Raw genomic sequence first — 14,594 nt, forward strand, 5'->3', positions numbered from 1 at the left:
AAGCACTGGGAAAGCCCCTGTGTCACTACAGGACACAAAAGAACAGAAGCGCACACCGCTGTTCTCAAGGTGAAGGAAAAAAGGGAATTTTATTTTCTGACTCTAACATTTATAGTTTTCCAAGAGTGACAGTGGATTGGAGGGTGACAGTGCCACCTCTCCAATGACACTGGACAGACCAACAGTCCATCAACTTTCTCCTCCTCCATGAAGGAATGCAAAACAATGAGTTATTTAAAGAAAGTGTTTGAGAAAGTTCGCTACAAGAATGTCAACATCAGAAAGCTTGGAAAACCTTAAAAAATCAGGGCACCAGCCCTGAGCACTCACCATCCATGTCCAGGCGCTGCATGATGATGGCCAGCTCCACCTCACTGGGCATGTAGCCCAGGGAGCGCATGGCCATGCCCAGCTCCTGCTTGGAGATGAAGCCATTCCCGTCCCGGTCCAGCACTCGGAAAGCCTCCCTGATCTCTGTGGAGGGAAGTGGGAGAAACAACTGCTCACTTGGGAAATTTCAAAAGGTTTGTTAAACCTCAACAAAAACACAACAGAAGGCCTGTGAAAAATGCGTATTTTATGATTGGCTTTTCGCAAATATTCAAATGAATATTATATGTGTTGTGTTAGAAAGTTATGCTGTATTAATTTTCTTAAGTAGTGTGTTAAATATAGTTTTAGGTTATAACATAATGTTAAAATAGAAACTATGCTATGTAAGATACTTTTTAAAGGACTTGCACCAGATAGCAGCCACAGGACACCTGAATCTTTCAGAGAAAGAGAATTTATTGCTCCCTAATCAGAAGAAATGAACTTCTTCCTGCCTGCTCAGCCCTGAAGTCAGGATTAAGAGGAAGAAGTTGACACTGACCAGACAGAATCCTGTGTTTGAATGGAATTTCTGCATCATGTATGAGATGTATGAATATGCAACAGGCTGTTGCTTTTAAGGGTTAATCCTCTGTTAACGTGGGTCCTTTTTCAGGCTTATTTTGCCCAGAAAGAGGTACCTGGACTGTCCCTAACTCTTTGTTTTTATTGTCTCATATTGTCCTAATCCAAATTGTCCAAATTATTATTACTCTAATTTCATTATCATTTTTATAACCATTTTATTACTATTAAATTTTTAAAATTTAAGAAAAACCAAGTGATTGGTGTTTTTCACAGGACTACATAAGGAAAAAGCTGCAGCACTGGGAACTGCCCCTCATGCACACCACATGGCCAGTTCATCTTCAAGCTGGGTGCTCAGTCTTTTATACCCCTGGAGGTTGCATCAGCCAGCCCTGTCCCTCCCAGAGTCTGTCAGTCAGCTCTGCTTTGCCATTTCTCAGTGCAGACTGCTTTGTACCTGCATTGGAGCTCAGGTGTTGCCATGCCCACCCCCTGAGCACCCCAAGCTTTTCCATTCCCAGCTGCCCCATGCAAGGGACACCTGTGCAGCTTCTTTGTACCTGTGCTAGACAGCCCAGGCTGTCTGATGGCAACAATACAGGGGGAAAGGGAACTGTGGGGAGAACAGAGGCCATCTAAACTACACTAACATAACTGTGCATCACTGAAGCTTCTCTTAATATTCACACAATAGTTATCTTTTAATTGTGAGAGCCAATCATCTCATTATCCATCTATAACAGAAGGGAGAAGGGAGGAGCTGTTATGGTGGAGGACTCTGGATGCTGAGCACAGAAGCAGCAGCTTCTGCCTTTTCCAAGGTTAATTGTGAATATTTGATCATCCCAGGGCAGGATGATCAGGATATGTTAATGCACACCCACAAACCTCCATGCACTAAGGATATCCTGGGATCAGAGACACAGAACTGGAAAAGCCCTCTAAGACTGAGTCCAACCACCTAACCCAGCACTGCCAAGGCCACCACTGAGCCCTGTCCCCAAGTGCCACATCCCCAGGGCTGTTAAACCCCTCCAGGGACTCCACCCTGTGCCACTCTTCCAGTGAGGATATAATTCCCAATATCCAACCTGCACCTCTGCTGGCACAACCTGAGGCTGTTTCCTCTTCTGCTGTTGCTGTCACCCTGGGTGATTTCCTTCTCTAGATCCTGCTCACAGCTTTTCTCTAATTTATAACGTTTTTACAGCACTAAACAGTCTCAGATCAATAAAAATACTGATGGAACATAAGGAACCACTTCCATCAATCGTCCTTAGCCTGGCTTAGCTCCTGATATCTGACTTTGTTTTGTTTTTTAACTTTTAACTGCTCCAGCCTGTGGCAGCCCCTTGTGTGAGGGGAGACACTGAGGGGCAGCTCTGATCTCTGCTCTGGGGGACAGGGACAGGAACAGGAACAGCCGGGGATGGGCCAGGGCAGGGTCAGGTTGGATTTCAGGAAAGGTTCTTCCCCCAGAGGGTGCTGGCACTGCCCAGGCTGCCCAGGGAATGGGCACAGCCCCGAGGCTGCCAGAGCTCCAGGAGCTCCAGGGATGCCCAGGCTGGGATTGTTGGGGTGTCTGTGCAGGGCCAGGGCTGCACTGGATGATCCCTGTGGTCCCTTCCAGTCAGGATATTCCATGGTTCCATAATCCACCACCTCAATGTCTCTGCTCACAGACCTCTCAGCTCCCAGCCCCAGACTCCCCAGATGTGCCTCTTGCAAATGCCAGAGAAATTGTAACTTCCCAGCAGCTGGGAGCCTGTTTCACTGGAAAGGTTGGAGGTGAGGAGGGAAAAAGGTGCCTCAGTTTTGGTGAAGCAGTCTTTGCCCCATGCTTGGAGAGGGAATCAGGGGATGCTCCATCATCTCCCTCAGGGAATGGGGATTTAGGAACAGCCCAGGGCCCACTGCAACTGCTCAGAGGATTTTCACCTTCACTTAAAACATTTCTCTGGAGAAGTAGGAGGGAAAACTCATCAGGTTTTTTGGGAAAAGAACCCCAAACTAATGAAAAATTTCTCCATTCTCCATCAGGAACTGCAGGATGGAAAATGTTTGGCTGCCTGGCATAGTTCAGGCTTTAAGGGAAATATTCCCAGTCCTCCATGGGCTACCAGAGTCCTCCCCCAATCCTGTCCCCAGGAGTCAGGGGCTGCCAGACCCTGCAGAGGGGCCTCAGAAAACCTTTGGATGTTCCTGGGAAAAAGACAGGAGCACCAGAGCCCACCAGGGAATGGTTCTGGTGGTATTTCCTAATCTTTATTTAAAGCTTTACAATTCAAAATCTGCTTCTAAACCACCTCACCCAGGTTCAACCCTCCCCTGCCCCCACCAGACCACTCCCATTTCCAGGGGCAGGATCCCATTCCCATTTCCAGGGGCAGGGTCCTAATCTCATTTCCAGGGGCAGGATCCTGATCTCATTTCCTGTTCCCATTTCCAGGGGCAGGATCCAGTTCCCATTTCCAGGGGCAGGATCCAGTTCCCATTTCCAGGGCAGGATCCTGATCCCATTTCCAGGGGCAGGATCCTGTTCCCATTTCCTGTTCCCATTTCCAAGGGCAGGATCCTGTTCCCATTTCCAGGGCCAGGATCCTGTTCCCATTTCCTGTTCTCATTTCCTGGGCAGGATCCTGTTCCCATTTCCTGTTCTCATTTCCAGGGCCAGGATCCTGTTCCCATCATTTCCTGTTCCCATTTCCAGGGCAGGATCCTGTTCCCATTTCCTGTTCTCATTTCCTGGGCAGGATCCTGTTCCCATTTCCTGTTCCCATTTCCAAGGGCAGGATCCTGTTCCCATTTCCAGGGCCAGGATCCTGTTCCCATCATTTCCTGTTCCCATTTCCAGGGCAGGATCCTGTTCTCATTTCCTGCTCCCATTTCCTGTCTCCCTGCCAGCCCACCCTGCTGGGAGGGAGATGTGGGGAGGCTGCTCAAAGCTTGGGTTCATAATTCCAGGAGCCTTTGGAGTATTCAGGACTGAATCTCTGAATCCCACCAGACTCTGCCAGCTGCAGGGAAATCTCCTTTCATGTGTGGTCCTGAGAGCTCAGTGCAGTAAATATTACACCCAGATCAATTAATGGGAAAACAAACTTGGGACAGCTGAAGGCAGAAGAATGAGATTCATTGCAGGGAGCTGGGAGAGGATTTTAAGAAGTAAAACATGAATCTGGAAAAGTTTACGTGTGAGTGAGACTGATCCAAATGCCAGGGGTAAATGCCAGGGATAAAGGACACGTGTCCAGGGCTCTGCTGGGGAATATCCACACAGCAGCTCCAGCTGAGGGCCCTCTCCAGGCACACCCATCCCAAAAGCTGCATTAACAGCATTCAACCTTTGAGCTTTGAGCAGAGCAAACCCCCCACACACACATTTGGGGCTTTCTGTTCCTCTCAAAGACCTGAACTTTAGACCACACTTAGCACATCCTCCCCAAATCCATTCCCATCACCAAACAGAGCCTTTCCCCTCCCCACTCTATAAATACCACTTGTGCAGAGGTAGATATGAGCTATTTATAGGCTGAACACACTGTACAGGGAGCAGTGTGACCTCAGGCAGAGCCTCCTCCTGATCTTACATGGAACAGCTCCTCCTCATGCCCTTCTCTTCCCAAGGGTTATTCCCATGCTCCTGCAGGTGCTGCCCATCCTGAGCACCCTCCCCCAGCCCAGCCCTGCTCCCAAACCCCGCTCCAGGGCCCTGTGGCCCCTGGCTGCCCCTCACCTTCCTCTCCAGCTGTTACATTTCATTACCCAAAGCTAAAAATACAGCCTCCCTTTCCCCAGATGCCTTTCCCCACCAAGTCTCCATGGCAACAGATGCTCCCGGCTCAGAGCTGCGAGGGGATGTGGTCCATGGAGTCAATCTCTCCACAGACAGCGCTGGGGCTTGGAGAAGCTTTGGGATCTTTCCTATTCCAGCATCTCCACAGGGATGCTTTGCCCTGGTGCAAGATAGCAGAGCCCTGTTTTGTCTTTAAGGATCACAGGGTGTTGAGGAGCTGCTGCCTCAGGAGCTGCCCTCTCCCCCTGCCCAGCCTGGGTGGCAGCAGGGAAAACCAAGCACGTGGATTTCCCTTCACTGGGGGGTCAGAAATCCCAATATTTATTCCTCTTTCCCTAAGCAATGTCTTCATTTACTCCCAAACGTGGGCAGCTGACACAGAACTGTACCAGAGGATAAAAGGGGAAAGAGATCCCAGGAAAAACCAGAGGACAGGAAGCTCATCCTGCCCCATGGAATCCCAGAGTCCTGCAGTGATTGGGGTTGGGAAGGACCAAGGCTCATCTTGTTCCACTATCCCAGGCTGCTCCAAGCCCCAGCCATCCCTGGCTACCCCATCATCCTGATTAACACCTTCGTTAATGACCTCAAAGAGCAGCAGCCACAACATGAATTTAATTCCCAAATGATCCAAGGCTGGGAAGAACTGGAAGGGTGCATGTCCAGCGAGGAGAAAGGAACAAATCAGTGAGGGTTTGGGGGCAGAAGGGGCTGGGCAGCAGGAGCAGAGCTGGCTCTAAAAGGTTTCCCAGGAAAGTTCATCCTGATGTTCCTCCCTGGGTGTGAAGATTCCTGTTCCCCAGGAGCCCAGAGCACAGCACTCCCTTCCCGGAGTTATTTGAGCATTCCAGAGCTGTGGAGGGGAAGGGGGGGAGATGTGTTTGCTTTTGATTCATTCCGTCTCTCTGCTGCCATTGAACAGCTGCACTTTACAGCATCCCGATTACCGAGCACATGTCCCATCAACCCCTCCTCCGGGAGAAGGAGGGGAGAACCAGGGAAAGGAGGGGAGAACCAGGGAAAGGAGGGGAGAACCAGGGAAAGGAGGGTTCTTCATTACCTTTCTGAAGGGCACAAACAGCACTGCCAGACCGGCCCTGACACCCAGCCTGAAAGTGCTTCACTCCCCCAAATCCATCCTCATCCTCCCCTCCCGCTAACCCTGCTCCATCCCCCTCCCTGCTCCAGCCCATCCCTCTCCCCGCTCCTGCCCGACCTTCCCGCTCATCTCTCCCCCGGGCCGGGTTTATTTCCAGTGATTTCCCTGGGCACCCATCGTCATTTTGTTGTGTCTCCTGGACGAGGAGGAGTAACGATTCCCTGGAGAATTAATGCCATCACATGCCCTGGCCGCCCTGGGGTGGTTTGGGGTGTAAATCCCACCCCAAAAGTGTCATTACCCCGCAGCCCGCACGGCGCTGTCATTGGGGAGATAAGAGCCGAGATAACACCGCCCCAAATCTCCCCACTCATCGCCGTCCTTAATTGTCCTTAATTGCACCTTTGGGCCCCCGAGTACGGAGGGAAGGATCTGAAAGCTGCAAACAGCTTGTCCTTGAGTGAACCGGGGAGTGAGGCTTGGCACTACTACGGCTAAAAAATTGGAAATTTCCAGCCCTCCATCTGCTATTCTCACTCTTGTTTTTTTGGGTGGGTTTTTTTTCCCTGCCGCAAATTGCAACGAAGTGTCAAAATAATCCTGTTTTTATCTAATGGCAACGCCCCCCCAACGTATTCCAATGGGAAGTGTCAAAATATTTCCCTTGGTTTTTGGGATCTCGGCAGAGCAGCTCAGCAGTGCTCTCACCGTGCCCTGGGGTGTCCCCCCGAGCTGCTGCAGCCTCTGGCTCCTCTGTCAGCATCCCCCAAACCGGGCAGGACCAGGCTGCTGGAATGGGAATAACCAGCAGGACTGACAGGGCTCCGGTGCTCCAGGGCCTGGGAGACACGGGGATGGCAAAGGCACCAATGATCCAATGCTCCTCACCTGGCACAGCTGGGAAAGATCTCAACTTGCACAACTCAGGAGCGCCCTGGGACAGTGGAAGGTGTCCCTGCCATGGCAGGGGTGGCACTGGATGGGCTGGGGCTGCTCTGGCCCCAGGGGGGTTGTTTGTCACAGAATTGGGCAGATTTTTATTCATCTCTACCTTCCCCAAGAAAGAAATGATTTGTGGAAAAGACATTTTTGGTGCTTCTGCTCCCAAGCACATTGAATATTTCCAGGTAACCTTTGGGTGTGGATGTGACAGGTTAGAGAGAGAAACAGATAAACTTTCCCAGGCATTGTCCTAGGGAAGTTGTGAGAATGCTCAGAGAAAGAATTAAAACAATTCTTACCTTAATCTCTGCACCTGGTGTTTGTGAACATGTGGAACGTTTGTAGGTGATATGTATGGAAAGATATTTTACAAAAAGGTGTCGTTCCTAATTAACCAGTGGGGTGAGGGGTGTTGTCTAAGGACCAATCAGGTTCTGGGGGACCAATCAGGTTCTGGATCCTGTCTATAAATATGTGTAGTTCCTAATAAATCTCAATTCCTGCTTTCTGAGCATGGAGTCAGTGTTGCCTTTCTTCAACTGTTCCTAACTCAGTGGTGACATTTGGGAGCTGCCATTCCCATGGAATTGCAGGACACAACAAGAGCTGCTGCTGCAGGATCCACCCTCAAAGGGAAGCTTTTCAAGGATTGGGAACCCCTGAGGGCAGGCTGGGGGGCAGCAGCACTGTGATCCTGCAGGTGTTGGAAGGATTTGGCAAACCAGCAGCTTCCACTATTGTGTATCAATTTCCCTGCTGTGGAAATCCCTGCAGGAGAGAGCAGGGCTCACCCACCAGAGAAGGGTGAGGCTGGAGGGGCCCTGCTCTGACCCCCCCTGTAAATCAGGAGGAAGAGCCAAGTTGTCAGTGCCTGGGGAATAATCAGGAGGAACAATCACCTTCTCTCTGTGCTAGGAAAGGGCCAGGCTGGGCCTGAGGATGAGCTTGGAATGAAAGAACTGAGGAGGGTGATGGAGAGGAAGGCAGGACTCAACTCATGGAATCCTGGGATGGTTTGGGTTGGAAGGAAGCTCAAAGCCCATCCAGTGCCACCTCCCACTGTCCCAGGCTGCTCCAAGCCCTGTCCAGCCTGGCCTTGGGCACTGCCAGGGATCCAGGGGCAGCCCCAGCTGTGCCAGGGCCTGCCCATCCTCACAGGGCTTTGATTTCCACCTGTGAGGGGACAGGAAAAGGGAGGGGACATTCCAGGGACAGGGAAAAGCCATTCCAGGTGAGGAGCACCACTGGTGTAGGAACAAATGGGTATGAGGGAATTTGGCCTCAAGAAGGAGGAAGTTCCAGGGGTGAGCAGTGGGAAATGGGGCTCTGTCTGTTCTGGGCAGCTTTGGTGACCAAGTCACTTCCAGCAGCAGCAACCTCAGTCTCCAGGGACCTCTTCCAGCCTGCTGAGAACATTTTTATTCCAAATATTTCAGTCTTGATATCCTTTATCAAATATTTCAGTGCACACTGCAGCAGTCAGTATAAACACACAGGGTCATTCCTACAGGTGATTCCAGGGTCATTCCTACAGGTTATTTCATGTCCTTACAGTTGATTTCATATTAATTCCTACAAATGATTCTATGTTAATTCTTACAGATAATTTCCTGTTCTTACAGGTGAGTCCATGTTAATTCCTACAGATGATTCCATGTTAATTCCTACAGATGATTCCATATTAATTCCTACAGACAATTCCATGTTAATCCTTACAGAAAATTTCCTGTTCCTACAGATTATTCCATGTGAATTCCTAAATGAGGGCTCATGTTCTGAGCTGTCAGTCACTGCTTGAAACCTTTCCTCAGCTCCCTGCCCTCCCCTCCTGCTGCATCCCTGGCTCCCTGCATCTCCACCAGGGTTTTTTGGGCACCCAGCCCTGGAATTCTGAACAGCAGCACCAGGACAGGGGCCCTGCCCAAGCCAATGGCCCTGTTCTGCTTCCTGGATAAAAAATCAGCTTTTTGTGCCACATCCACTGCAAATCCCTGTCCCCCTGCAGAGATGGGTATGGAGACAGCACCTCACACCCATTCCAGGGGGTTGGTCACACAAACTGTGTGACCCTGAGGTGCCAGCACAGAGACCCTTCCTCTGACTTGTCCAACACAAAACCTCTGTGAGAGAGGGGCTCCAAACACCCAGACAAATCCAGGGGATCCCACAGCACTGGCACAGGCTCGTCCTGGGCTTCCCTGACCATGGAAATGCCCTGGGAGCAGCCCCAGAACTCCCCTGCCCTGGGGGTCCTCCCCAGCTCCGCTCCCCAGGTGGGGCTGGTCCAGAAGCAGGAATTCTGTGGGGCTTCTGCAAGTTCTATAACCCAGGATGGGCAAGGCCAGGAAAAAATGTGTTACCCAACCTCGATAGAAAAGGAAAAAGAAGAAGAAAATGAGACGGAGAAAAAAAAAATAAAGAAAAAGTTTTAGAAAAAGAGATAAAAAGAGAAAGAAGAAAAATAATAAAGAGAAGATATGGAAGAGAATAAAAAAATGAAACAGAGAAAAGAAAGAAAAAGGGGGAAAAGAAGAAGGAAGAAGAAGAAGTAGGAAGAAGGAAGAAGAAGAAAAGGGAAGAAGAAGAAGAAAAAGAAGAAAAGAAGAAAGAAGAAGAAGGGAGAAGGAGAAGAAGAAGAACAAAAAGAAGAAGAAGAAGAAGAAAGGAAAAGAAGAAAGAAGAAGGAAAAGAAGGAAAAAGAAGAAAAAGAAAGAAGAAGAAAGAGGAAGAAAGAAGAAGGGAAAAAACCCCAACACCCCGCATTGAAAGGAGATTAGTGCTACAAGGCAGATAAATTCCAGATTCATGCTACGACTTTTGTTTACAACTCCAGAACCCGCTGCTAAAAGGCTGAATGAGGAGGGAATAAATTTCCAGTGTTTTCCAAAGAAAGCTCCATCTCCCTTTCACAGCTCTCTCTATCAGCAAACAGCCTCCTCCCCCCTCCGCCTTCCAGAGCAGCACAGAGCGGGCGCTGCCCTCCCTGAGCCTCCCCCGCTGCAGCTCCCGCTCAGCCTGCTCGTCCCAGGCATCCCCAATCCCTGACATCCCCCAGTTCCTGACATCCCTGACATCCCCCAATTCCTGACATCCCCCAATCCCTGACATCCCCCAATTCCTGACATCCCTGACATCCCCCAATCCCTGACATCCCCTCACACCCCTGACATCCCCCAATCCCTGACATCCCCTCACACCCCTGACATCCCCCAATCCCTGACGTCCCCTCACATCCCCCAATCCCTGACATCCCCCAGTTCCTGACATCCCCCAGTCCCTCACATCCCTCACATCCCTTCACATCCCTCACACCCCTCACATCCCCTCACATCCCCTCACATCCCTCACACCCCTCACATCCCCTCACATCCCTCACATCCCTTCACATCCCTCACACCCCTCACATCCCCTCACATCCCCTCACATCCCTCACATCCCTCACATCCCCCAATCCCTCACATCCCTCACATCCCTCACACCCCTCACATCCCTCACACCCCTCACATCCCCTCACATCCCCCAATCCCTCACACCCCTCACATCCCTCACATCCCCCAATCCCTCACACCCCTCACATCCCTCACACCCCTCACATCCCCTCACATCCCCCAATCCCTCACATCCCCCAATCCCTCACATCCCTCACATCCCTCACATCCCTCACATCCCTCACATCCCTCACATCCCTCACACCCCTCACATACCCCAATCCCTCACATCCCCCAATCCCTCACACCCCTCACATCCCCTCACATCCCCTCACATCCCTCACACCCCTCACATCCCCTCACATCCCCTCACATCCCCCAATCCCTCACATCCCCTCACATCCCTCACACCCCTCACATCCCCTCACATCCCCTCACACCCCTCACATCCCCTCACATCCCCTCACACCCCTCACATCCCCTCACATCCCTCACATCCCTCACATCCCCTCACATCCCCTTACACCCCCCAATCCTCACATCCCTCACATCCCTCACATCCCCTCACATCCCCCAATCCCTCACATCCCTCACATCCCCTCACATCCCTCACACCCCTCACATCCCCTCACATCCCCTCACATCCCCTCACATCCCCTCACATCCCTCACATCCCCTCACACCCCTCACACCCCTCACATCCCCTCATATCCCCCAATCCCTCACATCCCCTAATCCTTCACATCCCCCTGACATCCCCCAATCCTTCACGCCTCTCAATTCCTCACACCCCTCACATCTCTCAATCCCTCACATCTCCCAATCCCTCACATCCCTCAATCCCTCCCACCCCTCCCATCCCTGCTCTCCCAGCAGCCACATGGGATTGTTCCCTGTGGTTGCTGGATGGAATTTTGATCCTGCCCCGTTTTCCTGCTGGAATGAGCTCTGTAGGTCTCCAACCAGTAGCCCTCAATCTGTGCCCAGTAGGAAGCAGAAGCTCTCCCTTCATGTGCAGCTCCTTCCCTGGACCTCGCAGAGCCTCAGCTGGATTTTGAGCACTCTCTGTTGGGAATTTCCTGCCCAGTATTCCTGTGCCAAGTGGAATCATGTCCTTGGGACAGCCCATAGGGATCATTGTTACAAACCCTGAGACCTGGCTGACAAAGGGGATGGCTTGGGATCCTCCTCCCCATGCCAAACTCACCCTTCAGAAGGACAGGCAGTCCCTGCAGCAGGTTTTCCTGGAGTTCCATTGCTCTCCCAACCCTTCTGCTTTAATTAACTTCCCATTAAGCCCAGGTTAACAAGGCCTTACTGTGGCTTTACTGAGGACCAGAGAAGGACCTTGGACCCTACTGAGTCTGCTCAGGACTCAGGAGTGGAGCCCACAGTGAAATATTCCTTCTCATTCCCCCAAATCCTCCAGGTGGAACAGGAGCAGTGCCTCCAGCATCCCTCTCATCCCTTTCCTCTCAACAGACTTCACAGAATCCTGGGATGGGTCGAAAGGGATCCCAAATCCCATCCAGTGCCACCCGTGCCATGGCAGGGACACCTCCCACTGTCCCAGGCTGCTCCAAGCTCCAGGGGCAGCTGCCCTCTGCATCCCTTGGATTAATTCCCACTCCTTGTTTCTCCAATATCCCCATCCAAGGTGAGCAGCTGCCCCTGGGAAGGACCTGCCTCTAGTTTCATGCTTTTCATCCAAAATTCCCTATTCCTGAGCATTTTCTGCTCCCCAAGCCCCAGAATGTTTTCTATCCTGGGAAAATCTTTTCTCCAAAAGTCCTGAGTGATTCTAGCACAGAAATGCTTCCCTGAGAGCACCACTGGTGATCAGGAGCCCAGCAATAAATCCCACTCCACACATCCTGTCTGTCCCTGCCTCCTCCCTGCTGGGAGCTCAGGGAAGGAGCCTCAGTCCTGGCTCCAGAGCAGGAGAGAGGCAGCACCAGCTCTGTTTGGAAAGGAAACTCTGGGAAGGACTTGGCCATGCCAGAATTCCCCTCCTGGTTCCACCCTCAGACACAAACTCTGCTCTTTGTGCACAGAACCCCAAACCTGAGTGCAGAATTAAACTCAGATTTTTGCCCCTGCTTTGGAGCAGTTTTCCCCATTGTTTTCCCTTTCCATAAATTGGGCACCTTCTCATTTAGGGCTGCCAATCTCTGCAATCTCCAAACTCCAGCCAGCACTTTCACCTCCCAAGGGATCTCTGCACATCCCCAGATCCCTGAGGAACAGGAGCAGCTCAACAGGTGAGGGGCTGTGACCTCAGTCCTCAGCACCCAAACCTGCAGCCCCAGGCTCCTCAATGCCTCTGGAAATTCCCAAACAAACTCAGGATTGCCAGCAGGCAGAAAACAGATAGCAGCAAGGGCAGATGGGTAAAAAGAAAAAATAATTAAAATTTTGAAAAATGAAAGGGAAAGAAAAAGGAAAATTAAAACAAAAAGGGAAGAGGAAAAGGAAAGAAAAAAAAGAAAGAAAAAGAAAAAGAAAAAAAGAAAAAGAAAAAGAAAAAAAGAAAAAGAAAAAGAAAAAGAAAAAGAAAAAGAAAAAGAAAAAGAAAAAGAAAAAAAGAAAGGAGAAAGAAAAAAGGAAAAGGAGAAAAGGCAAAAAGGAAAATGAAAACAAAAAGAAACAATAAAAAGAAATAAAACGAAAAGAAAAAGAAGGAAGGAAAAGGAAAATGAAAAAGAAAAAATAAAAAGAAAGGAAAAGAAAAACAAAAAGAAAAAAGGAAAAGGAGAAAAGGCAAAAAGGAAAACAAAAACAAAAAGAAACCATAAAAAGAGAGGAAAAGGCAAAGGCAAAGGAAAAGGAAAAGGAGCTTTTGGGCAGCCTGGCTTCCCCTTCTTCAGCATCTGGGATCAGGCCACAGTGGAGCAAAAGGCTCCAAATATTTTGGCCAAAAGAAAGGTGAGGGAATTTGGGAACTAGTCCACTCCTTGGTTTGCTTTGCTTTCCTTGTTGTGCTTTGCAGTGGAACAGAACCAAAGCTCATCCATCATTCCTGCTGGGAATGGGTTCCAGAAAAGGCTTCACCCCACTGTAGTCCCAGTATTTCATGGCCCTGTTATTTAATATTTTAAACACTGAAATCATCAATTCCAAAGGAAATATTGCAGCATTCCCAAAAGGAAGCCCTTCCATTATTTCTGGCTGAAAGGGCCATTGCCAACAGGGAATGGAATCAAATCTGCATTTTGGGGATGGAAAAGGTTTCCATGGAAGAATTCCAATTGGTGATGTCTAAAGCAGTTTGGGAAAGCTTTTCCCAAAGCATCACTGGGGTGTTTCCCTTAAGGACACGGAGCCCCAAAAAGTCCCACAGCAACACTTCAGCCCCTCTGGAAAACTGACATGGCTCCAGCAGCTTTGGCAGCAATTCCCAAGTATTGCCCTGTGCAGAGAGCAGCAAACTCATTGCAAACCCCTCCAAAACTCTGAATTTTACCCTGGAGCTGCATTGTGAGTGCTCATTCACTCTGGCTGAAGGTCCATCCATAACACCACAAGTGATGCTGGGACTGGAATTCCCCTGGATTTGATCTCCAGGCAGGTCCTGGCATGTGAGACAGGGGCTGTTCTGTATTTGTTGTCCCCAACAGTACAAAAAACAGGCCCAGCCTGATTTCCAACCAAAGAAATCAGGGAGAGGAGTTGTAAAGGCAGTTTCAAACATCCACCTCTGGAAATGTAATGGGATAAATGGAAATGTAAAGGGATAATTGGAAATGTAAAGGGATATTTGGAAATGTAAATGGATATTTGGAAATGTAAAGGGATATTTGGAAATGTAAAGGGATATTTGGAAGCTGCTCACTGATGGGAACAAATTCAGTCTCATGATTTGGGGACTTTGCTCCTGAAGGAGACTCAGTGGACCCTGCCATGTCCCAGGGATATGGAGAGACCTGCAAGGACTCTTCCAAATCTGCAAATCCAGAGGGAATTTCCACTTCCAAAGTACTTAATAGCAGGTGTAGGAGAAGATTTCCTGGGTTTCATTTTCCTCTGTTTACGTTTTGCAGACAACAGGAAAAACTGTTGTACTATAAACCTTGAAATGTTCCAGGAGAGTGACTGAAATATTTGCATTTCTCTCCTGTTTGGTTGTTTGAATGAAACTGCAATTTCTGCACATCAAAGGCCCGTTAGAATAAAGCCTTCCTGAGAATAAATCCTGTTCTCTCTCTGTGTGCTGTGTACCTGAAAGCAGTCCTTGAGAATTCCATTGGAAAAATGTGTTGGAGGCAAGCACAGACAATCCAGCTTGGAAGGGATTGCTTTCCATGCAAGCTTTAATGACACTTTCAATTTCAATAATGCTGAAGAACTCATTTCTTTTCATTTCCTACCTTTTGCTAACATATTTTTCTTTTTTTTTTCCACTCTTTTTTTTTGTCCCATCCCAAAAGCA

General features: G+C 49.6%; 1 protein-coding gene across 5 annotated transcripts in view; it reads right to left on the reverse strand.

The window, feature by feature from the left end:
* CALN1 (calneuron 1) overlaps positions 1-14,594 on the reverse strand; it is a 172,518-nt gene that overhangs the window by 75,905 nt on the left and 82,019 nt on the right. For all 5 annotated transcript variants that reach the window (XM_077188551.1, XM_077188552.1, XM_077188556.1 and 2 more), the window contains one exon: positions 331-474. In XM_077188551.1, the coding sequence (XP_077044666.1) occupies positions 331-474 (144 nt within the window). The remainder of the gene's footprint in view (positions 1-330; positions 475-14,594) is intronic.

This window comes from Agelaius phoeniceus, chromosome 20 (genome assembly GCF_051311805.1).
Source record: "Agelaius phoeniceus isolate bAgePho1 chromosome 20, bAgePho1.hap1, whole genome shotgun sequence".
Lineage (NCBI taxonomy): Eukaryota > Metazoa > Chordata > Aves > Passeriformes > Icteridae > Agelaius > Agelaius phoeniceus.